The sequence below is a fragment of the Hemibagrus wyckioides genome, linkage group LG27 (genome assembly GCF_019097595.1).
Source record: "Hemibagrus wyckioides isolate EC202008001 linkage group LG27, SWU_Hwy_1.0, whole genome shotgun sequence".
NCBI lineage: Eukaryota > Metazoa > Chordata > Actinopteri > Siluriformes > Bagridae > Hemibagrus > Hemibagrus wyckioides.
The window spans coordinates 10042140-10067500 of NC_080736.1; the positions used below are offsets into that span (position 1 = coordinate 10042140).

The window sequence follows — 25361 nt, forward strand, 5'->3', positions numbered from 1 at the left end:
ATGGTATTGTACACCTGTATTTTTCGGGCACATTGACAGAAGTATTATGATCCACAGTGTACACCTACAGCTCATATACTACTCCCTCATATCACCTGCAGTTTAATGGAAACTTACATTAACCCTACAGTTGAAAATATAATTCCTCTTCTAATGAGCTTGCAAAAGAGGTATATAAGGTATATTGCAAACGTATAGAAATTAACCATAAGGAAAACACTGATATAATATTTATTTTTGTCCAAAATGCATCAGGACATATTAACATTTCCATCAGATAAGTCTAAAGGTGGAAAATTATCCTGCCCATAAACTACCCTGAGGACTGTGTAATTTCACTGAACCTTAATAACTATTCATTAATTAATTATTGCTGTTACAGGAACAGCAGATTCTCTCCACCTTGGTACACTTTGTACAAGACTGTGTGTCTGCAATAAGAATTATAATGTATATTCATTTAAATTATATTCTGTTTCTGACGCAACGATTGGTTAGTCACCTCGCTTGTTTGTGTCTGATTGGCTGAGAGAAAGGAGGCGTCTGATTGGCTGAGAGAAGGTCCGCAGCCTCTCAGCTGACTTCTAGGCAACAAACTTTTCAGCTGTTGCTTCCGTGCGACTTTCCCCAAAAGCTCTCCAGCGCGTGCACTCACAGCTGTATCACAGTAAGCAGATGGATACACGTTAACTCTGGCGTTACAAGATCAGTACTGCTGTTTTACGTGTGTAACGGGAACACCTGTCGATCAGCGGAACCCGGAATGGCTGCCTTAAGCAGTGTTAACCTGAAGACTTTGGAGGATTTGACGTTGGATTCGGGATACGGTGCGGGAGACTCGTATCACTCCCTCAGCCTCTCATCGTCCAAGTCCAACTCTCAGTTTTCCTCCGCTATTTACCGGGCAAACCGGTGCCGCCGCTCCGCCTCTACAAACAGCCGCAACGACAGCTGGGACTCCGTGAACACAGTACCGGAAGACCCAGAGGATATCTTCTCCAGATGCCCGCGTTTGCCGGACCTCGAAGAATTTCCCTGGACAGACGACGAGGTGGATTGCGTGCTGCGTAAAGTTTCCGGAGAGCGCGAGCCGTCGCCTTTCACGCGCGACATCGTACGTGCTGTGTCCAAGCTGCTGCGCCGGCCGTTGTTGCGTGTGGCGCGCGAGGCGCAAAGGCTGAGTGTCCTGCGCTGCAGGTGCACGCGCTACGAGGTGCAGAGCGCTGCACGGCTCGTGCTCAGCTGGCCGCTCGCCGACGCGTGCGTCTCGGCCGCAGCACGCGCCATGTCTCTGTACAGTATGAGTACAGGAGAACTGCTGCGCAGGAGCAAGTCATCGCGCTGCGGTCTCATCCTGTCCGTGGGTCGCTTCTTCCGCTGGATGGTTGACACTCGGGTGTCGGTGCGCGTCCACGAGCACGCAGCCATTTGCCTGGCCTCGTGCATGGAGACTCTCATGGAGGAGATCGGTGCCAGGGTGCTGACAGCGTGCGACGCGGGTAGTTTCCGGTGTCCAATGACCGCAGACGCCCTGGAAGCAGCAGTGAACGGCGACCCGGAGCTCTACGGGCTCCTGCAGAGCTATGAGCATCTGATCTGCGGGAAAAACGCCAACGGTGAGGCGAAAATAAAAGCGCAATGAATAACAGATTGCAAACTTTAACCTTCCATGTTTTGTTTGCACTGAGTGTGAAAGCTGTTGTTGTTGTTGTTGTATTATACGTGACATTCCTGTGCATGCAAATGAAAACAAAGTTTTTCATCGGGCTTTCCTTTTCATCAAGAATGTTTAACTTGAATTTGAAGTGTTTCTTATGAAACAAGTGAAGACTAAAGGACAATTTTCTTTACGTACCAAACAGTTTGTAGATATTTAAAATGTGACATTTGACAGGTAAGTTATTTGAATAAGGTTAAACTGTCAGGTAAGGCCAAGTTTAAAAAAGGGACAAGTTTAATTGTATGAACTTTAAACGTTATGACTATTATTGTCAGCTACTGGAGTTTTAGTTATAAGTAAGTCATTTCAGCTGTGTTATTAGGAGTATATGATGTACACACATTAGTTTTAGTTGATGGACTTTGGAGTTTTGACAGTTTGATGAACTTAGCAGACACTACAATGAGCAGTTGTCACTGTCATTGTCATCACTGCCAGTGATGTTCTGAACATGAATCCTGTTAATGGCAGTCCTGGTGGTCTTTTTCCACTGACAGATGGGGCAGAGAGGGCTGACATGAGTCTAGCAACAGATGAGCACCACTCAGTAATCTTACATCTTACATTCAAACATTCACTGAACAGGGAACGAGGACACAAAAGCCCATTGTTCTGTCCTGTGATTTCTGTGCCAAGCTGTACACGGATGGCAAAGTAAGCAGAAATGAGTGAGCGAAAGAGGCCAGAGTACAGGGGAATAAAAAGCCATCACACTCGTCTCTCTCTACTCTGGCTTGAATCCGCATTTGGATTGGGTCTGTGACAGACTGGCTGTGCAGAATTGCTTTGCATCTCAGTGATTTACAAGAAAACATGATGCAATACAGCTCAAGAGATGGGAATTGGGGAGATATCCGTTTGGATGTGTTTCTGCTGTAAAACATAGAGCCTGTAGTAGAGAATATTGCTTCCATTCCCAAGTTATTGCATTTAATCTGAGAAATATTAATGAGTGCTTCCATGTCTGGGTGAATTGGATGTAGTTTTGATGACCCTCCGAGGAGAAATTTTTGCCTAATCGAATTACACACACTTGCTCACAGTGTGATTGAATATGACAGGTCGGTTGGGCAAAAATGTTCCCAGACGTTCACTTCCTCATTCATTTATTCCAGAGGTAAAGCTCAATATCATATCTGTTTAAAAGGGGAAAAAAGCATGTTGTACTTGATATTTTGACTGGTTGAAAGACCATGAATCCATAGATGAGCCAGTATTTAAAAAAAATCTTCACACCCCTGTATTTTGTACCATGCATATGGACAAACTTATCCATTACTGGTGTATGTTTTTGGTTGATTTAGTGGCTGGGGGAGTGGAGCTACCACTGCTTATGGAGAACAGATTGAGACATGCAGGCTCATGGTTGGCACACTCACTTCCATACAAAAGCAGCTCTCTCATACACTGAACAGGCCCACATCTGGAAGTCTTTAAGACCTAAGTGACCTCCTCGACTCCTGTAACAGAATGGCCCCATTTTCTAGAGTGTGAGATATTCTACATTCTTGTTCATTCATTTCTTTGTAGCAGTCAATGTCTGTATGGCTTTTTCAGCAACTCGTTAATTAAATTATTAGAGCAGTATATGTCCATATTAAGAAAAGGAAGGTCAGAAAGATTGTCTGTTGTTATAGTCCCATTCAGCGTCTTTCCATTAATGACTTCCACACTTTTTATCAGTTCTTAACCTAGAGCTTATCCTGGCCAGCCTATGTGCTTTTTCAGCAGTTCCTGTTTGGTGGCTTTGTGCTTTGAGTCTTGAAACTAGAAGTGCTTAGATCTTTTCGTTGCAACTGCATGGATTTACGGTATATGGCTTGGGTAAGTCTTTGAAACTCTGATAGGTCTCAGCTGAAACTATATTAAAACCACCAAAAACTGGAAGCATGTCAAATATGAATATAAAAACAAGGATTTCCCTCAAAATCGAAGGATCGACCAAGGGTGAGGCTTTACTAAGATATTTCTTGAAACCACTGAAAGCTAAGATCCTTCTGTTTATCTCATTACGTTGAATTTCTTTTCAACTACGTAACATTCTAGATGTAAATCAGTTGCTACTGTATGCTACAAAGAGCTGGCTGGGAAGTAATTGCGGAGTAAAATGGACAAAACCAGTGTCTCCATGTCTAATCGTCGGAAAAGTTCATTAACAATCATAACCGTAACAAGACCACACCAGAAACTGAGGAGCGCAGATGATATCAGCAATGTTGAGTGGAAACCCCAGAGTGAGTAAGCATGCCCTGCGGCTGGGATCTAGTTGTTTTTGTCTGAACGAAGGGAAGTTGTGATTCTCATAAGTAAACAGTGAGGTTCTGTGAGCTTGACAGTAATGGCTGACCGGATATTTGCAAGAGAGTGGGGAAAATTAGAGGTTTTGCAGGTGAGGTGGCCCCATTGGGTGGTGGGAACCAGAGATTTGTCAGAGTGTTAAGCTTTCTAATTATCCCTGCTTAACTACCCTCATAAAGCATTCCACCAACACAGCCCAGTTTCTTTGAATCTGGAGAATTTCCAAAGCCTGTACAGTTTAGAACTAAATCTATTCGTTTAATATGGATTTTTCTTTAAAGACCATTTTAATTCTAATAAAGCCCAAAATATTGTGTACGCTACAGTTATTTGGATTGGTGAGTATTTAGCAGCTACATAGGCTCGACCATTGTTTTGCTCAAATAAGCCGTTACTGGTATCATTATGCTCAGAATGTTTTCTAAAGCCACTGTGCAAGGCTTTATACAAGGCTTTGTTTGTACCCTGTACCAGCTGACCTAGGCAAATGTTACAGACTGAGCAGGGTGAGGAAGAGGCAGTTTGCAGTGACAGCTGGTCTTCCTGCCACTGACCTTCCTCACCTCTCAACATGCCGGCCTGGAAACAAACGCCACCTGGTCCAGAGAGGTGTGAGAAAGCCTAAATTTAGGCTTAGAGTTTATAGAAATGGCACTTCTTTACGTTTATGAATCCACTAACCAGGAATCTCTCACACTTTTATTCGAAAGTGTACATCTACACATTTCACATGCTAACTCAGCTGTTAGATGGATATTTTGAAGTGTCATGTCTGGCAGGTGTCCTTTGTAACACTTGTTCCAATGAGCTTTCTAGACTAACCTAAAGAGACATCTCTAAGCCCCGAGACTAATTTTGCATTAGTCACACTTCATGGGTTCTTAAAGTTTTTACAGCCATGTAATATGTATAAATGTAGCCATGTAAAAAATGTATAAATTATGAACGCAGCACAGATTTTTTTTTTTTATTTGAAACAAATCATTATTTAATTATTAAACACATGCACCAAATGTAGTTATAACTTTATAATAATATATAACTTTATATAATGTAGTTATAACTTTGGAGCGTTATTCTGGAACTTTCCTTTCAAAAGAACATGAAACTGTGTCAGAAATTTAGATATAAGATACTTGTTACATAATTCTTTTCACTATAGTTTCTAGTTTTATTAAAAGTTGTGGTTTAGGTCATTTGACCAATATGCTTATGACAAATATGATGATAACTAAGAGTATGTATTATTATTGCATTATAACATCTTTAATAATAGTTAATAGTTCCAACAGTGTAACATTAGTAAAACAACACAAAATGTAATTAAATCACAGATGACACTTTTATTACATATAGATATATATATATTATAGATTCTAGGTTAGATTTTCTAGGTTACTTCCCTGCACAGTTTTAGTTTTCCTCTAGTCTGGAGCACCAAATTGGCCACATTATTCATCATGATGAGTTGTAGTGTCTATTGGAACAGCAAAAAAGCCTTCCCCCCAAGTGTAAATATCATTGTGTCAAAAGACTCAGATTCAAGGTTCTACAAACAGCTCATTAATAATAAAACAGGATATTAACAGTTCATTAATTCCATTCCTAACCTCCCAAAAATAATACCATACTTTTGTGGCCTTTGGATTTTATACCTCATTACTCATGTGTGCAAAGACCAAACCACAGGTACATCATAAACACTAAAAGCCACCAACACCTTCGAACATTTCATACATGCAGTGAATCACGCACACAGACACACACACACACACACACACACTCTCTCTGAGCACTCATGTGGGAATAACACTTAAGTGACTTCCTCTGGGTCCTTAACAACTAATAAAAGTTAAACGAGGTGTTAATCAGCCATTGATGGGAAACACTACCACCCAGATGCTTGCTGAAATGAAGCCAAATTTCATTTTTTTTCTAATCTCTGACTCACACTTGACAAATTAATCATACAGCAAATGAAATCAGTTAGATGACAGCAGGTGATCGGTGTTCGGATATGAACTTTGCCCCAGAGGGTGTGAGTAACAACAGGTGTGTCAGCAGGGCTGGTCCCTGAACAAAATTCAATTAAATGCAAATCACACACCTCTGGATAGTTTTTTTCTTCTTCTTCTCATAGCTTGAATATCAGATTTTATCTCTATTTATTAGCCTATAAAATATTCCACATTAAAGTATCTTCAATCGGGGACATATATCATATTCAATACTTATTTATTTTTGTAATATTCATTTACGCTGCCTCTGAGGTAACCCTGGCAAAACTAATGGCCAGATGTCATCTCTCTTTAACACTGTGCTTAGCAAGTGCCCACACTTTGATTAATATTTCAAACTGACACACTTAATCACATTGAACCATCTCTCAGCGACAGCTCCGTTAGCAGGTGAAAGTATGATGGATGGTGTTTGAGAAATTATATCATCATTAGGGAAAGAGTCTGCTCTCTGCTTATCTAGGAAATCCAGTCCTCAGATATGGCATGTTGAGAAGAAATTGCTACAATTAAGAAAACTGCAGACCTGTTTAAAAGTGGCTTACATGTTTAGGGCAGAATAGCAGGGGCAGATGTTGAATTTCAGGGAGTAATGCAAAGCTGCTCCTGTTTTTTTTTTTTCTATCTCAACCTCGAGCGGAGTTTAAAGGGAAGGAAGGATTGGCCGTAGTGTTAAACACCTCTGGCAGCCTGTGATTTTGGCCACGCTGGGTGACGTTAACAGTTTGTTCCTATGATGGCTGTGGCTAGTTTGCATATAATAGCTTGAGAACTTAAATAAAACATATAGTTATAGCTGTTATAGCAGCTATAAACATCCTCATTTTCTGTCCTGAAGACTTTCCTGTGGTGGAAAACGAATTCATTACAGAGCTCTGAAACTGGAGACTCTTTCCATAAGTGTTAAATAAACTTTTTCTTATAGATATATAGATATTTTAAACTACCATTATGTGCCATTAGGCCTCGATGTCTGTGTATTAGTTTATTCAGTATTAGATAAAGCACATTTATATAAAGAGTGTAACACTGTTGTCAAAGCTATTATTGGAAATAAATCAAGACTTTCGTCCAATCAGGTTTAAGAATCGACAGCAATCGTGTTATAAAGTAAAAATTAAAAAAGAAAGGAAGATGGCTGAAGTTTATCATTTATTTGAGAGGTATATGTATGGGTATGTGCATGGATTAAGCAGCTAATATTCTTTCATCACAGTTAATGCAGAAGAGAATTTGGATGAATTCGATAAATTTACAACAGTAATAAATTCCTCTTATGTTGAAATGACAGTGTTCCAGCAGTCAAAATGTAAACTTTTATTCCATGTTTAGGTATGTATATGAATGAAACTAAAATAAACAACAAAATCTCAAGGCTTAAAAAAGACTGGAGTCTTGGTCCATCTTGGTTGAATTTGTAATCTTTTCCACTCCTCAAGAAAATCCATTAAACTCAGTTTAAAATAAAAAAAAAGTTATCACTCAGTCATTTGTTTGATTCTCAAGAGAAGCGCAGGCTCGCGTGAGTACATAGTCATACGAATCCATCCAGGCTTCATTTCATTCCCCTTGGTGTTTCAGAGTAAGCAAGCATGTTCATATTCACAGAAGGCTCTAAAAACATCAGCATGCAACACAAGGCCTGATTGAGCCTACCTGTGCAGCACACTCGCACCATTGTGCCCTGCTCAGAATGGCACAGTTGTACCACGGTGTCACTCTCTGACTGGTTTACTGTTTTCACACCATGCTGCTTAAGAGAGGGAAATAGGTTAATCGCTCATATTTAGGCAAATGAGGGTGGCTGCGTTTTGGGGTTTGACTGGAGTTTCTTTCAGACATTGTTTGGTAAAGAGTAGGCTCTTTTACAAGACCTGAAATACAAATTAAACCTACTCTCAGACATACGCTCTTATTGAAAATGGATCAGACGGAATTTAAATCAAAAATAGTCTTTGAATCTTATTACAGAGGCGTACCTGCACTGAGAGGAACCCTGTTTCTAGAGCTGCGGCTTGAAGCGGCTTAACTATGTTCAGATGTTCAAGGGTTGTAATTATAAATATAAATATGGATTATAGAGTTGTATTTAAGTGATTTTTATATAAAAAATATATTTTTCCATTCTGCATTGCAGTTTTTCATAGTTGTTATCAGTTTTGGAAATTCTTATAAGATATGTTATGAACTAAAGCCAGTGTGCTCATCCAGCAATATATGGAAGAAATGAAAGCACGAAATTTACAAGCTGAAAGTGAAATGTCTTGACAGATCCAAGATACAAATGCATGAGCATTTTAGACCAGGTTTTTTCCCCAATGCTTAATGGAAACGTATTGGAAAATATAAAAAGAATACGTTTTAACAGTAGTTTTGAAAGTACTATCTTTTTTTTACAGTTATAACAGTTGTCACACTTATTTTATGCTCTAAATTACAACCCTGTATGTTTTCAGCTGCATCTTGTGGTTAACTGTCACGAGATGGAGGCTGAGACAGATGCCGATGAAGGTAGAGCTGTTTTATTAAGCAAACAGTCCGAAATGTTTGGTTAAACTCAGAATCAGTAAGACAGGTTTAGGTCAGGCATTCTGCAAACATGATAATCTCGGTGAGGCAGTAACACTAGAACACAAGAACCGTATTAGTGCCTCACCTAGTTTAAAATAACAGGGACAGGTGAGCAACACCTAAACAGGAGGCTCTGTGAAGTCAGTACATGAGATAAAGTGGTAGTGCTGAAAGCGTCTTTTAAAGATGAACAGTGTGTGTGTGTTTAGGCTGCAGTGCATATTGGGAATTGGATTCCAAAGTTTCGGTAGACCTGACATTAGCAGAAAGACTTTCAATAATTAAATAACAGTATGCAGGATGTGATTTTAGCCATACCATGAGTTGGAGAATATACATGGCAGTGAATTGAAGGGGTATTTTCATGTCTGTGTGACATTAACCAACAGTTTGTCCTAAAGTTGGCTTTGGCCAGTTTGCATATAATGGTTTGTGAACTTAAATAAGGAATAAAACATGATGGGACATGTCATTGTAGGAACATAATCTGTGACAGGGTGGTGTGATGAGGCCTGATGTGACATGTTAAACTTTTTTTTAACCCTTTCTACTTGTGATCAGTACATGACATGAGTTATCATGTAAGTTATAGCAGCTATAAACAGCCTCATTTTCTCTTCCTTCCTGCTTTGGGAAACCCAGATAGACCATATGACATTGTTGTGGTGTTTTTTTTATTGTAGCACCAACAAAAAGGGTGAAGATATCTAGTAATATACGGTAGTGTCCAACACACTCTATTCAAGATATAAAGTTAAATATAATCTATCTGATTATATTCAATTAACTGAGAAATCATGATTATAAAAAGAAATTATCAATGGTGCAACCCAAAATGTAGTTTTCTCATAAAGAAAGAAGACAGTAGCTGGCTGATTTATTTAGCAATATATATATATATATATATATATATATATATATATATATATATATATATATATATATATATATATATATATATATATATATTTCCATAATTGAATATGAATTACACGACCAAGTTTTAATACCTGTCCCTGGCTGTGCTTAGTAGCTCTAGCCCTGATTTGACCCACTGCACTAATACAGATTTCCCAGCCTCCCATCAGCGGTCTGTGTGATTTGTAGTTCTAAGTGCAACAGTTTGCCAAGTTCAACCTCAGTCCTCCTTATCCCCTCTCACAGTGGCAGCGCACATACATTTCCCTTTCCCTCAATCCACTATGACGAGACCAGACGTGTGTGCATGTGTCTCTGTGTGCGTTTGGGTGTGTGTGTGTGGCTGTTTATGACGCACATGTTAGCCTCAGGGCTGCCAGTGCAGGAATGGCTGGTCATGGGAAAGGCACTGGGTTGGATGTGCTGGTGAAGGATGGGTGTGGATTGAGGGGTTCGAGTCTCTTGGTTTACCACGTGCCCAGCTGTACAACACACCCTGTGGCTCACAAAAAACCCATCTGACCTTTGCATGTGTATAGACCAGGATATACGATGTATTTATACTATATATTTAAAAGTTGGGCTGTGAGCTAATGGCCATGATATGAAGCACATGTGAAATGAAGGCACGTTGCGGTCTCAGAATTAAAGTCAGCTTTGGTTTTCACTCTTAAATGTATCCTAATGTTTAACGCGAGCCAAGCAGATTTTATAGATTGTATTAAATTTCAGAAATATATCTCTTTTCCCCCCGTTTTTGTTCCTCTCTTTTTCCTGTATTTCTGAGTGTACATTTATCATCAGACTGAAAAGAAATGCAATTCCTCTCACTGAGTTTAATACACTGAGTCTGCATCATTGATACTGATTGGCCAGTCACCACATGCTGAACTAAGCGTTTTCTGCACACACTGTACAGTCCTGCATAGATTTTCCACATGGTTTTTGTGTTTATCTACTGTGCATCCATAAATGTGACCTAAACATATCAAATGCCCAGCGTCTGGATAAACCTGTTTTTTACCATACCTAGCATGTGAATGAATACTAGAATGAATGAATGCACATGCCTGGACGGATGGTCAATCGTTTACTTTAATTTTGAAAACAAATCCATTCCTTTATCCTCATTTGATCCATTTGTAATACCTACTGAACGAGATTTCCCAGGAATAAAGGATGGATTTTGAATCAGAGAAGAATCCCCAAAGCCTTACTTGGAGCTGAACATCATTTATAAATCGGAGACAAGCTTGAGCTCTTCTTATTGTTTTGTTCAGACTATGCTTCATATCCCCTGCAGCTTGTAAGAAAGTAGAGGTAGACACAGACTTTAATCCAGATGCGATCATCTGCCATTTAGTTCAGCCTCGTATTCATGACTTTTTCAGAGTTTCGAGTGGGAATCAGCAGAAGTGCAGAGTTCCAAAGAAGAGCAGCTGATCTCCAGCATGGGAAAGGATTCAAACAGGATGTTTAATAATTAAAGGCATCTTAAAGCTTTACTGTAGTTAGCTATTTGTTGAGAACAGTTTTACTAAAGCCTTAAGCCGGTTTCAGAAAGGTCAAACCGTTCCAGCCAAACCAGTTGTGTGTGATTTATTCAGCAGTTTAATCTTTAATGATTGTCTGCACAAAAGCAACAGTAACTGGGAATTTTAATTCATCGATTAGATTAATTACTGTCCATCGTTTATACTTCTTTGGAAATGGAGCTGGAGCCTATCCAAGGAAAAAAACCCTTGATCAGTTAAGATGATTGCAGAGAAAGCTTTTAATTTACCAAAGACAACCAGTGAACACAACAAACAGAAAACATATCATGTTTGCTAAACACATTCATTTTGCCAACGATTCTATTCAAAGCAGCACATAAACTTACAGCATTCCTGTCATTTAAATGATTAGCTTACAGTCTTAATCTACTGTATGAGCTCCAATTGCAACTCACTCTAAGGAGAAAGTAGGAGGGATGATGTGGGAGAGGACTGCATTGTGTTCACAATCCCCGAGGAAACCTTATAAAGAAAATTTCAGCTAGACTTCAAAGTTCTTCCTCTTCTTATCGCTAATAGAGACCAAGTCTATATGAGGTTGTGACTTATTACTCTAATGGCACACTGGCTCGCTTCGCTAACCGGTAATAACTTCAGACCGAGAAAACTAGCGCTATCGGCTTTTCACCATCATGGAACTGACGATAAGGTTTTAGGGCATTGTGTTCGTAAATGCATGGTATCTGATACAATGCCATCTTGTGCTGTGACTTTTATGCCAGTCCTATCTTGCTTGCTTGAATTAAAAATAATTAGAATCATTTGACCTTAAGTGTGGGTGTTTCTTTTTCGCTAGCAGTTTTATTTCCATGGTGTTTTTCTCATATCTGATTGTGGTTTCTGTGTGTAGGTGAGCTCTCCTTGCCGGCCCACTTCAGCCCGTATGCCGAGGGTCATTCCCCAGGCTCGGAGGGCAGACAGGAAACGTCTGTTCAGATGGAGGTGCGGACGCTGGAGCAGGCTTTGCTGGCCACTTGTGTGGGAAGCATCTCAGAGCTGAGTAAGTATGACTTCCTTAAACTACAAGAAGACCAAACAAAACTTATTTTGTTTGGAAGTAACAAAACACAACTCCTTAAAAAATCCCTACGCAAAATCAACTTATAAAGTTTTGGTATTATTATTATGAATTCATGTTCTATTCATTTGTAGCTATGTTAAAGGGATTTTTATTATCAGTGGAAAATTTGGAGGATTCTTATCCAAGCATGACTTGTAGAAAGCCATCCATGTTTTTTTATGGGCTGTTCTAATGTTCTAAGGACTTTCCAAAATCATTAAACATGATTGCTACAGCATGGCTGGAATTTTCATCAAGAAACAGAACATCCACTAGATTTTAGATCATGTTTGTGAGTTGCCCAATCATCTAAGAGAGTGTAAATGCCAGGTAGGGCACTGATGTCAGGCCAGAAATCCTGGTGCACAGCCATCAGTTCATTCCAAAGGTGGTCAGTGAGACTGAGGTTGAGGTCAGGGCTCTTTGCAGAACACTTGAGGCACTGTCATGCTGGAACAGGTCTGGACTTTTTAGTTCCAGTCACAGGAAAACTTGCAAATTTGTGGCAACATTTTGGGAAAGTCCCACCTATGGGTTAAAAGATTATATGTCCACATACATTTGGTCATATAGTGTATGAAGATATGTGTAATGTTTATTTTATGCAGTGCAGAAATGTTCTTCAATTCAGCAATTAACTGCATGTTAGCTGTACTAATCTCTACAATAAGGCATATAGCTGTTGTCAATCTTTCTTATTTAAGAATGCTCTTTTTAAATGTGAAACAAATGATTTGTAGCTATAAGAGATTTTCTTATCAAATGAAAATACACAGGCATGCAGTTCACGCACCATTTGCTGAAATGCTTGTTTAACACCATGTTCGTAGCAGTGTTGTATTATCAGTAAATTGCAGCAAACCTTTTCATATAGTAAAGAATGATACAGTTTTAAAGGGGAAAGATGAGTTGACTAAATTAATCAGTAATTCCCCTTTCTGTCTATATATTTTTGTATATTTCTGGTGATTTCAAAAAAGAGAGCATTAAACAATGCAGAATAAGAAAATAGTTTTAGTTTCGGGGTATTTACGACCATGTGCTGTTTATTGGCACGTTAACTACTCTTTTTCCGAATGGACTTTAAAAAGAGCTTCTTTGTGTCATTAGTATTGTTGCTCACGCTTGACTTGCTCTGCTCTAAAACATGTGGCTGTGCTGCTGGCCGTGTGTTTATTTTCCAGCCCACAGCTCAGGGTGAGGGCAGCGTGTGCTCCTGGCCTCTGTTTGGTCCAGCCCTCAGGCGATCTCAAACACTCCATCAGTTGTGCTCCTGCTACAAGAGCATCTTCTGTTTGGTCCCGAGGAGGGAAAAGTGCCTCCTTTGTGCCTTGTGTTTGCGACAAACCTGCAAAATAACACCACACCCAATGCCAGTGAGGGCTGAAAAGCAGGTCTTTGTGGTAGATCTATCAGAGATCATTCATCCATGTTCGTTTTGATATGGTAATTGAGGAGTAAGTGCAGAGCGGCACAACCTCAAGGCAGATGGGTTTCCAGTTATAGAGCACCACTTTATTTGAAGCCTGGCCAAAGTTTGGCCTCCCCAAAACACCGCAAAAAACCTGGAACTCAATCCCTATAAAGACAATATCAGTCCCTGTTTATTAGATCAGTGTCATGCTCCTGTGGCTTGCTTCCTCTATTCGGTGTGATGTTTTCTCCATGTGGTGGCTGCTCTTTCTCCTGGCTTCTGATTTTTTAATGATGAACCCAGATGATAAGGAGAGGATATCTGGCTTCCTCTGTTTATCTTCTGCTCATCCTTCTTATGGGAATAACTCAAGCCTGGATTTCTACACAATCAAAGCTGGCTGTATTGATTTAGGTTTCCACAGTGTGTTTTAAGGCCTGCATTATATATTTGGTCACATTTTCACGTTTGCCATGAGTCAGTGGGAGACACTGTAGTGGATTGTGTATTTGAAATGCTTTTAAAATGCGAAGGTGCAAAAATAGCAGATGTTACCTGAAGAAACGGAAATAAACGAGCTTCTTTGGTATGATATCAGTAGAACAGCTTTAAGAACATGGTTATGGGAGTGAAGATCTGATATTTCATTAGATTTCACACTTAGAGTATATGCACATGTACAGTAGGTGGTAATGTCGGAGTAGAAGGATACTCTATAGAGCGCTTTGTTTCTTTGAGATTGAAATTTGTGTTTGAGGACCTCACCAGTGAGATCGTTTTGATTCCTCACAGTAAGAAGCAGCTTCTGAATCAATACTGGCTTCTTCCTTTAAAAACAAGATTCCAGATTTTCCCTGTTTCACCAAGAGACATCTTTTTTAACAACAATAAAAAAAAAATACAACTCATGACTATTTGCTTGTTCTTCAGGGTTGTTCTACTACAAGGTCCTTTCTTTAAACTCTGTGAAAAATGTGCCTCAAATATTTTTGATTAGTGCTGCTAAATTTCTAAAAGGACCTTTTTTTTGTGAAATGGAAACTCCTGGAGATCATCCTTGAGAGACAAAAAGCCAAAAAGTGTGTAGGTGTAGATAATGCACTCATTCAGAAGCACATTTTTTATCCATCTGTGAAAGATTTTAGAGCCTTTTAAAGCCTGTTTTCCAAATCATTTGTGGGAACTTTTAGCACATAGCCATGATTACATTTATGGTCTTTTTCTTGCCCACAACAGAGGATTTTTATTATCGGGGTCAGTGCACAGCATCTCCGGAGAAGTTAACTGACAAGCGCACATTTGGCAAACCGCCTTCTGTTGTGATGTTCTCAGGTGACCTGGTATCCCGTGCCATGCGGCACATGCAGCGTCTGCTCTCAGGGGGATGTGTCCTCAGTCCTGGTCGTCCCAGCCACAAGCAGCAACTCTCCTGGTCTCCTGATGCCCTGCATACTCTCTACTATTTCCTGCGCAGTCCACAGATGGAGTCTATGGAGAATCCAAACTTAGAGCCACCTAGGATGGCCCTGAGCAAAGAGAGGTGAGTTACAGTACAGAAACAAAACACTTCTTCTGCTTACCAATGAATGAATGAATGAATGAATGAATGAATGAATGAATGAATGAGCTACTTGTATGTACATTTTTTCCAGCTGATTTCTTTATGGAATTCGATCTGCCAGTGAAATCGTTTTGCTTTTCCATAGGCTTTTTTTTTAAGTGTACATAATTATGTTTTTATAGAAATTCCATTCCTGTGAGGATATTGTAATGGCATCTTTTTGTGTCACAGAATGAGCATGTGGAAACGTCTGCGTTTATTCATGCCGGTGAAAGCCGATGACTTTAGCAGGTGTAATCTCTCATATTGGGTTCCAGTGCACCATGGTAGCCGCTTTGCTGGCTGGATTTAGGCGGAAAGAAAACCATAGATCTTTGATGAAGTGCAAAGTCAACACAATCACGTCAGTTTGGCTTAAGTCATAAGCTACTTAGCAGAGTCTGAGCGCCATAAGAAAAGAGCACTGCTACTTGTATCTGTGGTTATATGACGAGGGCAAGGTTACTCTCTAAGGAAGAATATAGAGAGATAAATTAATAGAAGAATTTGTTCTTCATTTAGGCCGTTCCCTTTACTGCCCCCTCTGATGGAGTGGATGCGTGTTGCAATGGTTCACGCAGAGCATCGGCGGAGTCTCTTAGTGGACAGCGATGATGTGAGACAGACAGCCAGACTGCTCCTGCCCGGACTGGACTGTGAACCCAGACAGCTTAAGTATGAAAAATTCGTCATTGTTCTCCTGTAAATGCTTTATTTATCACAACATATAAATAATTTGCTTTGTCTTGCTTTCTTAGGCCAGAGTGCTGTTTCAGCTCTTTTAAGCGTTTGGACTCAAAGTCTGCATTAGACAAGTTCAACCTGGACCTGGGTTTCCGCATGCTCAACTGTGGACGCACAGATCTGATTGGTCAGGCCATCCAGCTGCTCAGTCCCGATGGAGTAGATACCATGGATGATCAGGTTGGAACTATTTCTATCTGAGCTATTAAATTCTGAACTATTAATGAACTCTGTACTGAGTGTAAATTTAAAGAAAAGCTGTTGATTTTAGGATGCAGGAAATACATTTGACTAACCCTGTGTGTGTGTGTGTGTGTGTGTGTGTGTTTAGGGAATGACTCCTCTGATGTATGCCTGCTCAGCAGGAGATGAAGCTCTGGTCCACATGCTCATTCACGCAGGCGCTAATCTGGATATAGGGGTAAAGAATGATACTTACTGTAGAGAGTACTTATTAATATCACATAAGAACAGAATATTGTTTATATTGCTTTATCTAAAGGGTGTTTCTTCTTGCCCTTCACTGCAGGTTCCTAGCTGTTCACCTAAACACCCATCTGTTCACCCTGACAGTCGCCACTGGGTGGCACTAACCTTCGCCGTGCTGTACGGACATTTATCAGTGGTTCAGGTGAGCTGTAGATCCTCGTGTATTCAAAATATACTCTAATTTTGTAGAGCATAGATTTGTTTAATTTTTAGTGAATGAAAAGTTTATCATGTTCATTGTGAATTTCAGCTGCTGTTGGATATGGGAGCAGACGTGGAGGGCCGTGCTCACAAGAGCGGGCACCAGGGCTCAGCAGAGACACCGCTCCAACTAGCATCAGCTGCAGGTACGAATTACTTCACTCAGTGCACTCATAGTTGGTTAACAATGTGACACTGCTTCAGTTTTTTCTTCTGGATGTGTTTAGGGAACTATGAGATGGTCAGCCTGCTCTTGTCCCGTGGTGCTGACCCCATGATCCGAGTGCACAGCGGGAGTTCGCTCACATCACTTTATGAGGATATGAACTGCTTCAGTCAAGCTGCAGCACACGGCCACAGGTAGAGGAACAATACAGTATTTGGAGTCCAAGCTTACCCTTTATTCACCCATTCATACTAGCAACAGGCATAGCATGCAATAGTCTGCTGTTTCTCATGCTGTAATCTGTGATAGGAACGTGCTGAGGAAGTTGCTGAGCCAGCCCCAGCGGCTGCAGGAGGACGTGCTTTCTCTGGAGGAGATTCTAGCCGAAGGTGTGGAAGAGGTACAGAGGCCAGAGAATCACTCTGTATCCTCTCCTGGTGCTGGGGTGGTCCTGCCACTCACCAAGGCCCGAATCCGAGCTCTGCAGGAGGCCAGCCTTCACAGCGCAGAGCACGGTTATCTGGATGTCACCATGGAGCTCAGAGAACTCGGTATGGCCTGAAGAAAAAACTGTCTAGATACAGATGGGTAGAAAGACAGACTAGATGGGTAGACAGGCATAAAGACAGTTTAATAGTGAAGTAGACACAGACAAGTAGACATATAGGCAGGAAGACAGACTGGTAGTCAGACATGTGGGCATATAGACATATGGGTAGACAAATAGGCAGACAGATAGACAGACTGGTAGTCAGACAGATGGACCAGTTGACAGAGAGGCTGACAGATGAGTAGACAGGCAGGCAGACAGTTTGGTAGAGAGGAAGACACAGACAAGTAGACATATAGACAGGTACACAGACTGGTAGTCAGACAGGTGGACATGTAGACAGATGGATAGACACGAAGACAGTTTGAAGGTCAGGTGGTTGGATAGACAGATGGGCAGATAGGCGTATGACAGATGTACATGCAGTTAGACAGTTATTACAGTAGTTAGGCATGCAGGGAAATAATATATATATATGGACAGACAGACTAACATACGGAAATGTAAACATATAGATGAGTGGAATGAAAGTGTGTGTGTGTGTATGTGTGTGTTGCAGGTGTGCCATGGAAGCTACACATGTGGCTGGAGTCTCTACACACAGCACAGCTTCAGTCCAGAAGTGAGCTCACTCTCTCCCTCCTGAACGACTTCAGCTCTCTGTGGGAGGAGAAACACTGCGAGGAGTTGATCTCAGACGGCCTTCCCCTGCTCTTCTCCATCATCACAACCACCAAGGTAAACAAATCCAACAAACAGCCAAGCTTTCCAGATGCACACTTAGTCTGTTTATGACCTAAATCACACTGCCAGTAGAAAGGTTTTATAGACGCAATCATAAGCTTCACTGGAACAATAGTTCTTTTTACCTCTTCATTTAAACAGTGTTTAGAATAATGAACAATTGTAAGCTTCCAAGTCTCTGCTTTCCCTCCAGAATAAAGAGATTCGTAAGAAGCTGGGTTGTGTGTTCAGCCACTGCTTCGGTTCTGCTCCTCTGCCTCCTGTTCCAGAACTGAGGAACACATCAGCAGCTCAGCTAGGTAAGACACTATACCTCATCCTCACAGATTTCCACACAAACACAAGCCTGTCCTGAATAAACTGTGTTCCTGCTTGTGATCCATCATCATGTAATGACAATTGTGTTTAAGATATTACATAAAGGAAAAAACAATCAGTGATTGGTTGATATGATACAAAGCATTTTATTCTTTCGTTTTTATTTCTCAATTTGCAAAGGAATACATTTTTATAGTAAGTAAGAAATGGCACATTAACCATCATTTATCAGTTTGTAGTTATGGTTTATGATATGATGTGTAATCTGTGAAACAAGGTAGTTCCTGTTATCATTTGTGTTATAGCAGCTCTAAACAATCATTCTCTCAACAAGCCTTCCTTATTTCTCTCTCATGAAGTTACTTAGACCAAGAAAACACAAAAACTCCATGCCTGAAGAGTCCTTTCAAAAATGATCAATACATTTTTCCTCACAGAAAACCTCATCATATCAATTTCACCTGATTCTTTTTTCTTCTTTTTATTTCTTTTTTTAGCAATTAATGTTGGAGTATCCACCACATAAGTCATATAATTAGACTACAGAGATAATAACATAGTAGAACGAGTGCACTAAAATAATATTTACAGCTGCTGTTACAGAACATTAATCAGCACCATTCTGACCATTTTTCCCTCAAAATTAGCTCTCATTAATGATATTAATTCATATTTTCCGAAAACGAAACTTTTTTTCCTCACCAGAAATACAAAATAGGACTCCAGCCTGACTTTAAGATCTTTTTTAAATCTAATTTAATCTAAATTATTTTTTTTTTTTATTTGATCTAGTTTTAAAGCCCTACATAACACATTATATTCACACAACACATTATATTCTATTTGCATCTATGCCTCTGAGGTCTAAAAACAAATATTGTTGGCTGACCTCTCTGTCTGTGCAAAAGTCAAAGAGTGATTTGGCATTCTCTGTATTTGCTCCGTAATTATGGAATAATCTACCACTTTATATTCGCTTGGCCCAGTCAGCTGAAATTTTTCTGCTGAAAACACATCTTTAGACTTTTGGGAATTGAATTACAGAAACCTTGAGAACTGGAGATTTTCTGTGAAGCACTCTGATCATCTCTGTTTTTTAAATGTGCTATGGAAATAAAAGATTATTAGATTAGATTATAACGCATCAAAGTTGGTGAATATCACGGATCTCATGCTACATGTCTTCCTGACTAACAGACATCCATTTCCTGAATAACTCGGAGATGTCAGACGTGACGTTCCTGGTGGAAGGCAGGCCGTTCTACGCACACCGAGTGCTCCTCATGTCTGCATCACAGAGGTTGGAGACTAAACCAAGTTCAGATTTACATCGATGCATGCTATAGCGATAATGATATTATTTCCTCAAACATCCTCCTTATTTCCCAACTAAGGTTCAAAGATTTGCTCAGCATTAACGAATCAAATGGCACAGAGCACATCATCGAGATCACGGACATCAAGCACAGCACTTTTCAGGTGACACAACAAGCAAAAGTGAACACAAACAGTGTTAAATGAAAAATTATGTGTTTGCTAAAAGTATAAATTTGGTGTTTCAGATGCTGATGTCTCATCTGTATGGTGGCGCAGAGAACTCAGATGCAGCCATTTCTGATATGTTAGAGGTGAGAGAACATTCAGTTAAAACAGTTGATCAAAGCTGCATGTGGAGCAGCGGAAGCTGAAAACATGAATCATTGAAATTTTAACATAATTGTACACCAATCAGGCATAACATTATGACCACCTGCCAATTGCCCAATTGTGTTGGTCCCCCTTTTGCTGCCAGTACAGCCTTGACCCATCATGCACTGTGTATTCTGATACCTTTCTATCAGAACCAGCATTAACTTCTTTGAGCAACAGTAGCTCGTCTGTTGGATCAGATCACACGGGCCAGCCTTCGCTCTCCATGTGCATCATTGAGCCTTGGCTGCCCATGATCCTGTCACCGGTTCACCACTGTTCCTTCCTTGGACCACTTTTAATAGATACTGACCACTGCAGACCACAAGAGCTGCAGTTTTGGAGATGCTCTGATCCAGTCGTCTAGCCATCACAACTTGGCCCTTGTCAAACTCACTCAAATCCTTACGCTTGCCCATTTTTCCTGCTTCTAACACATCAACTTTGAGGACAAAATGTTCACTTGCTGCCTAATATATCCCACCCACTAACAGGTGCCATGATGAGGAGATAATCAGTGTTATTCACTTCACCTCTCACTGCTCATAATGTTATTCCTGATCAGTGTATACCATAGTGTGGTTGAATTCTTGATTCTGATTGGTCAGATGTTATTGATCATTTTTCTTAATGGTATATAATGGAATATTTATGTAAATAATTAGCACTGTTGAATTCTTGATTCTGATTGGTCAGAACAACAGAATATGACAATAGTTCCAGCCACAGGGTTTATATTAAAGCGCTCATTCTAGTACACAATTGTTTCTATAGTGACTGCTCATCCACAAGGAACTGTAAAGCAGATGATCTACATTCACAGGTTTAAAAATGATGGTAGTGAAATTTAATTCACATTTTTGGAAGAAGTCTTCAGTGTCAGTGCTTTGTAACTCTCAAAGTTACAGTTAAGCTGTTAAGTTTTCAGGATGGATGGCTTTAAACTTAATATAACTTAATTTAACATCATTTTCCTGATAAAGCTGATGAGGGAATAAGTGTTTATATCAATGCAAGCGATATCAGGACCTTGTTTTGTGGATGTCCCTTAACTGTAAATTGAGGCATGGATAAAAAGGTCATCAATAAGGTTCCTCGTGTAAAAAAAAAAAAAAAAAGTACTTAGCATTATTTTAGTAACCTGATTAACATAAAATTAGATCATGCTGAATGTAGCTCATTTGATGAAGCTAGGAAGGTTAAACATTCGATCTCGTACATCTAAAGCACTTATTATTAATACAGTTATTACTAAGCAGGAGTTTAGTGTATTATTTCATTATTACATTAGTTGCTGCCAAATCATATCACTTCTCATTAGCATTTAAGCTTGTGTTACACCTACAACTCACCTAGTTTTCATTAATCAGCCTTATTACCACTGTAAAGAATGTAAAGAAAGTTCTATTCTGTGCGACACATAAAGATGGAGCAGTAATTACATCTGTTTCATTTCCAGCTCCTGCCAGTGGCTGACTCCTTCCAGCTCGGTGCTCTGAAAAGGGTGTGTGAGATACACTGCGCTGAGCACATGACCATCCATAACGCTGTTTCCATCTACCATGCAGCCGTGGTGAGAAAACTTACCTCAAACCGCAATCTGCAAAATAAACCAGGTTTTTTTTTCTGGTGACTCAATATTTTTCCTCAATCATTCCCCCTTGGGATACGTTGTTTCTCTGTAACAGGCGAGTGATGCGATGGAGCTGGCTGCCTTCTGCCAAAACTTCTTCCTGCAGAACATGTCGGTCATGATGCAGAGACAAGACTTTGAGGAGCTGCTGCTGGGGCACGAGTGCAGAGACGCTCTGGAGGACCTACAGGACGCGCTTATCTCCAGGCTTTGCACTCTCTGCAGCTCAGGGTGAAAGGACTGACACATGGACAGTCAGTGCCTTCTTTCAGCTCACTTCTCTCACCTAGCATTGCCCAGTACCTGTCAACTGGCTAGAGGTGCATTCTGGACAAATATACAATAATTTCTGGACATGATGTTTAAGCACTGCAGGACGGCGTATTAAGAGTCATTGGATATCACTGTAAATTTCTACGTGAGTTAAGTGTTCATTTATGCGATCGAAGAACACAGATGCTTCATACAGCAGTGCCCTCTAGTGGACAAAATGTGAATCAAATACTTCGTGATTGAAATATAAGGTGTCTAAAAATGTCAGAAACCAGTGAGAGTAAAATGACATTTAATTTTGTATTTATTATTAACAACATATATGCTACATGTTCAGCTTTACGCATTTTCTCAACATTTTCCCCACTGGGTCCTGACTTTCATGCCCCTGTATTATAACCTGTACATTGTTTTGTAGCATTTTATACTGTAAATATGTGTATTGTTTATTACACAAGTGTTACGATGGTCCTTTTGGACATTTGTAAAGACTAACTTATTGGCTAATATTATTATTATTATTATTATTATTATTATTATTATTATTATTATTATTGTATTCTCATGCTCTTTTTCTTTCTTTCTTTCTTTCTTTCTTTCTATTTTTTTTTAATTATTAATGTTATATAATGTTGTACATAGTCATTGGAAGGCATGGGAGTTGACAGCAGTCTTAGAAAAAAGTTCTAGCACCTTCTTTGGTTCGTCCCAGTGGGAGTTTTATGTAGAATGAGACACCAGAGACTTTGTCTTATAGAAAGCTAGAATTGTTCAGGAGTGTAGTCCAGAATTTAAGCCCTTTATGCATCTTTTTGTTATTCATATATTCTTCTTCTTGAATTGTATTATGCTGTAATTTCAGTGACACTATTCGGCAATATTTCAGCAGTAGGGAATGTAAATCTGGACTGAACGGCAAGTTCTGGGTGTGTAATTAGTTTAGATTTCTGATCTCTGACTGGAAGAGTGATATTTTCAGTCCCAGGATTGCCATTTGTTTCAGGCTCAGCTTCACACTCGGATGCTATCCTGCCTCACGTTAATGAATAAAAGCTGCATATAATTCAAAATCTTCCATTAATAAACAAAAATGTCACATCCAAGCTGATCTATAGGTTCATGACTGATGCACAAATCCAAAGAATCCAATGGATTTATTTCTGTTTTGCACTGAATTCATTCACAGTAGTTACAAGGGGATACATTGTGGGGTTTTTTTACCTGCTCATGTTAAATCAATCTGTTATTCCAGCTTATCTTCTCACTCCAAGTAGAAAATAGGAAGGATAAGAATAGGTATTGCTTAGTTTATTTCTCTTTATCTGAATTCTGCCGTGTTGTGGATATGCACCTGCAACAAGGTGGGTTATGACATCAGCACACCCTCTCAGCGAAAACCATACAGAACCAAAAAATATTAAAGGACAAGCAGGGAGTGAGACGTGAACAGAAGAAAACATTAAAACAAAAGTGAAGGGGAAAAAAAAAAACAATTCAGTCTTTCTGATAAAAAAAAAAAAAAAAAAAAAAAAATGGGGAAAAGGTGGTGGGGGGGCACAAGAGAGGGCAAATTGAACATATACATCATCATCATGCAGAGAAAAGCTGGATGTCTGACATGCAAACGGCAAATACGAGAACACAGCCATGAGCAGGACGATCCCCTTGGTGCCTTTAAGAAACTCATTGGCAAAGTTATCTATTTACATCACATGGTTCAAGTGTTTCGACCTGTTTGTACACACACTATGAGATTTAAAAAGTGACAAATAGCAAGAGTTCATAACGTTATACCCGCCCCATCCCGCGTAGAGGCTAAGTCTACATTCTTAAATTACTGGTAAATAATTTAACATATACTACAAGCTCTTTTTCTGCTCAAAGCCAGAAAAGAAAGAGTGCTTTGTTCACAAAATCCAGATGAATCCTAACAAACAACAAAAGACGGGGGAAAAAAAAAAAAAAAATTGCAAACAATTTGACAAATAGCTCTGATACGAACACTAAACTACCCAAATTTTGGTTTATAAATAGTCCCAGCTGCATAAATTAACAAGAACAAGAACAAATAAAAACACAATGATAAATAAGTTATAAAATTACACACAATTATGGCCAAAGTTCTCTGAATCCTGCAGATGCTTCTCCAAAATGTTTTTTTTTTTTGCCTCAAAAATGCAAAATTGACATCAAAAGTAAATCAGTATGCATCGTCTCATTCGAAGGTGACAAAAAAAAAAAAAAAAAAAAGATTTCATCACTACTACATGGAGGAAAGGAAATAATTAGCAACACAATCGGTCCAAGCGGAGTCACAACTAGACGAGGATTACGTAATGAACATATACAGGCTGTACACCAGAATAGAGCATTTAGTGAAACATTTCCCCCTTCGCATCCCATCCCAAAAGCACCCCGGGAATAGGCTCGGCCATATTTATTTTCCCAATAAGATTTGAAAATCTTGTACAGCAATGACACAGAGTTCATAAAATAGTTCAATTCTGTTCATTCATAAAGAAACACTACATCGAAAAAGAATTACAATCCAACGAGAGTCTGTGTGGGCTGCTCCTCCAACCACTTCACTGGCTGCTTCTTCCTTATCTGGGGTGTGTGTGTGTGTGTGTGTGTGTGTAGGGGATAAACAATTGCCAGGAGATTAGATTAGAGTTAAAGGAATATGAAAAAAGGACCAGGAACATTTGTAGATTGGATTTTTTAAGGCGTTTGTCAATTTTTCAGAAGGCTGTGGCTCTGAGGGAAGAAGGTGAAGGGTGAATGAATCTCGGAGGTTTCCGTGAAGCGGTGTTGAGGAGCATCCATCCGTAGCTTGTACTTGCTGTGTAATGTGCCTTCCATCATCAACATACTGTACACGAAGCTCATGCGAGAGCAGCAGTCGGGTTCTAACACGTTTTCTGGATAATTCCTGGCAGCAGAAATGTGCAAAAGGCATCACAAGAATGGAACAGAAAGACACAAGAAAAAACATGAAATGCAATGCAAGAGAGTAATTAGACATTCTGGGGGGAAAAAACAAAAACAAAAGGGCATCCGGGTGTGCCTCGTGTCGACGTTCGGCTGCAGGAATCATCCCGAGGTACAAAAGTTTATTGATTGACTTTTATTCGAGTCAAAAGCTTTGTTGAGATTTATTCAGAAATTAATGAGCGGACTAGAAAAATCTAGTCATCTACTAACACTCCTGGGTTTAAGGCTGCTCCTGTGTCCCGACTGAAGATGCCACCTTGGGTTTGTCTTTGCTCTTGGAGGCATTAGAGTCGGACTCGTGTTTCTTGGCGCTGGCGCCGTGCTTGGGCGTGCCGGGGGGCTGCGACGCCTGCCCGGACTTCTCGTCTGAAAAGAGCTGTTTAATTACGTCAAAGAAGCTAGTCA

The 25361-nt window shown here is 39.8% G+C and overlaps 2 protein-coding genes across 6 annotated transcripts in view; one reads left to right on the forward strand and one right to left on the reverse strand.

Moving 5' to 3' along the window:
* Nucleotides 1–592: 592 nt before the first annotated feature.
* abtb2a (ankyrin repeat and BTB (POZ) domain containing 2a) lies at nt 593–22480 on the forward strand. The gene is made up of 17 exons (XM_058382185.1): nt 593–1616; nt 11932–12081; nt 14888–15095; nt 15678–15830; nt 15914–16079; nt 16231–16320; nt 16429–16530; nt 16639–16735; nt 16817–16949; nt 17065–17306; nt 17865–18043; nt 18243–18348; nt 19565–19667; nt 19762–19846; nt 19930–19995; nt 21516–21629; nt 21745–22480. The coding sequence occupies exons 1-17, from the start codon at nt 764–766 to the stop codon at nt 21922–21924; spliced, it is 3027 nt and encodes a 1008-aa protein (XP_058238168.1). The 5' UTR covers nt 593–763; the 3' UTR covers nt 21925–22480.
* Nucleotides 22481–23125: 645 nt separating this feature from the next.
* The window catches only part of brsk2b (BR serine/threonine kinase 2b), a 171130-nt gene continuing 168894 nt past the window's right edge, over nt 23126–25361 (reverse strand). For 2 of the 5 annotated variants that reach the window (XM_058382189.1, XM_058382188.1), the window contains exon 20: nt 23131–25361. This exon is cut by the window's right edge and continues 9 nt beyond it. In XM_058382189.1, the coding sequence (XP_058238172.1) occupies nt 25177–25361 (185 nt within the window). In that variant the 3' untranslated portion in view covers nt 23131–25176. The other 3 variants (XM_058382186.1, XM_058382187.1, XM_058382190.1) reach the window with 3 other exon arrangements.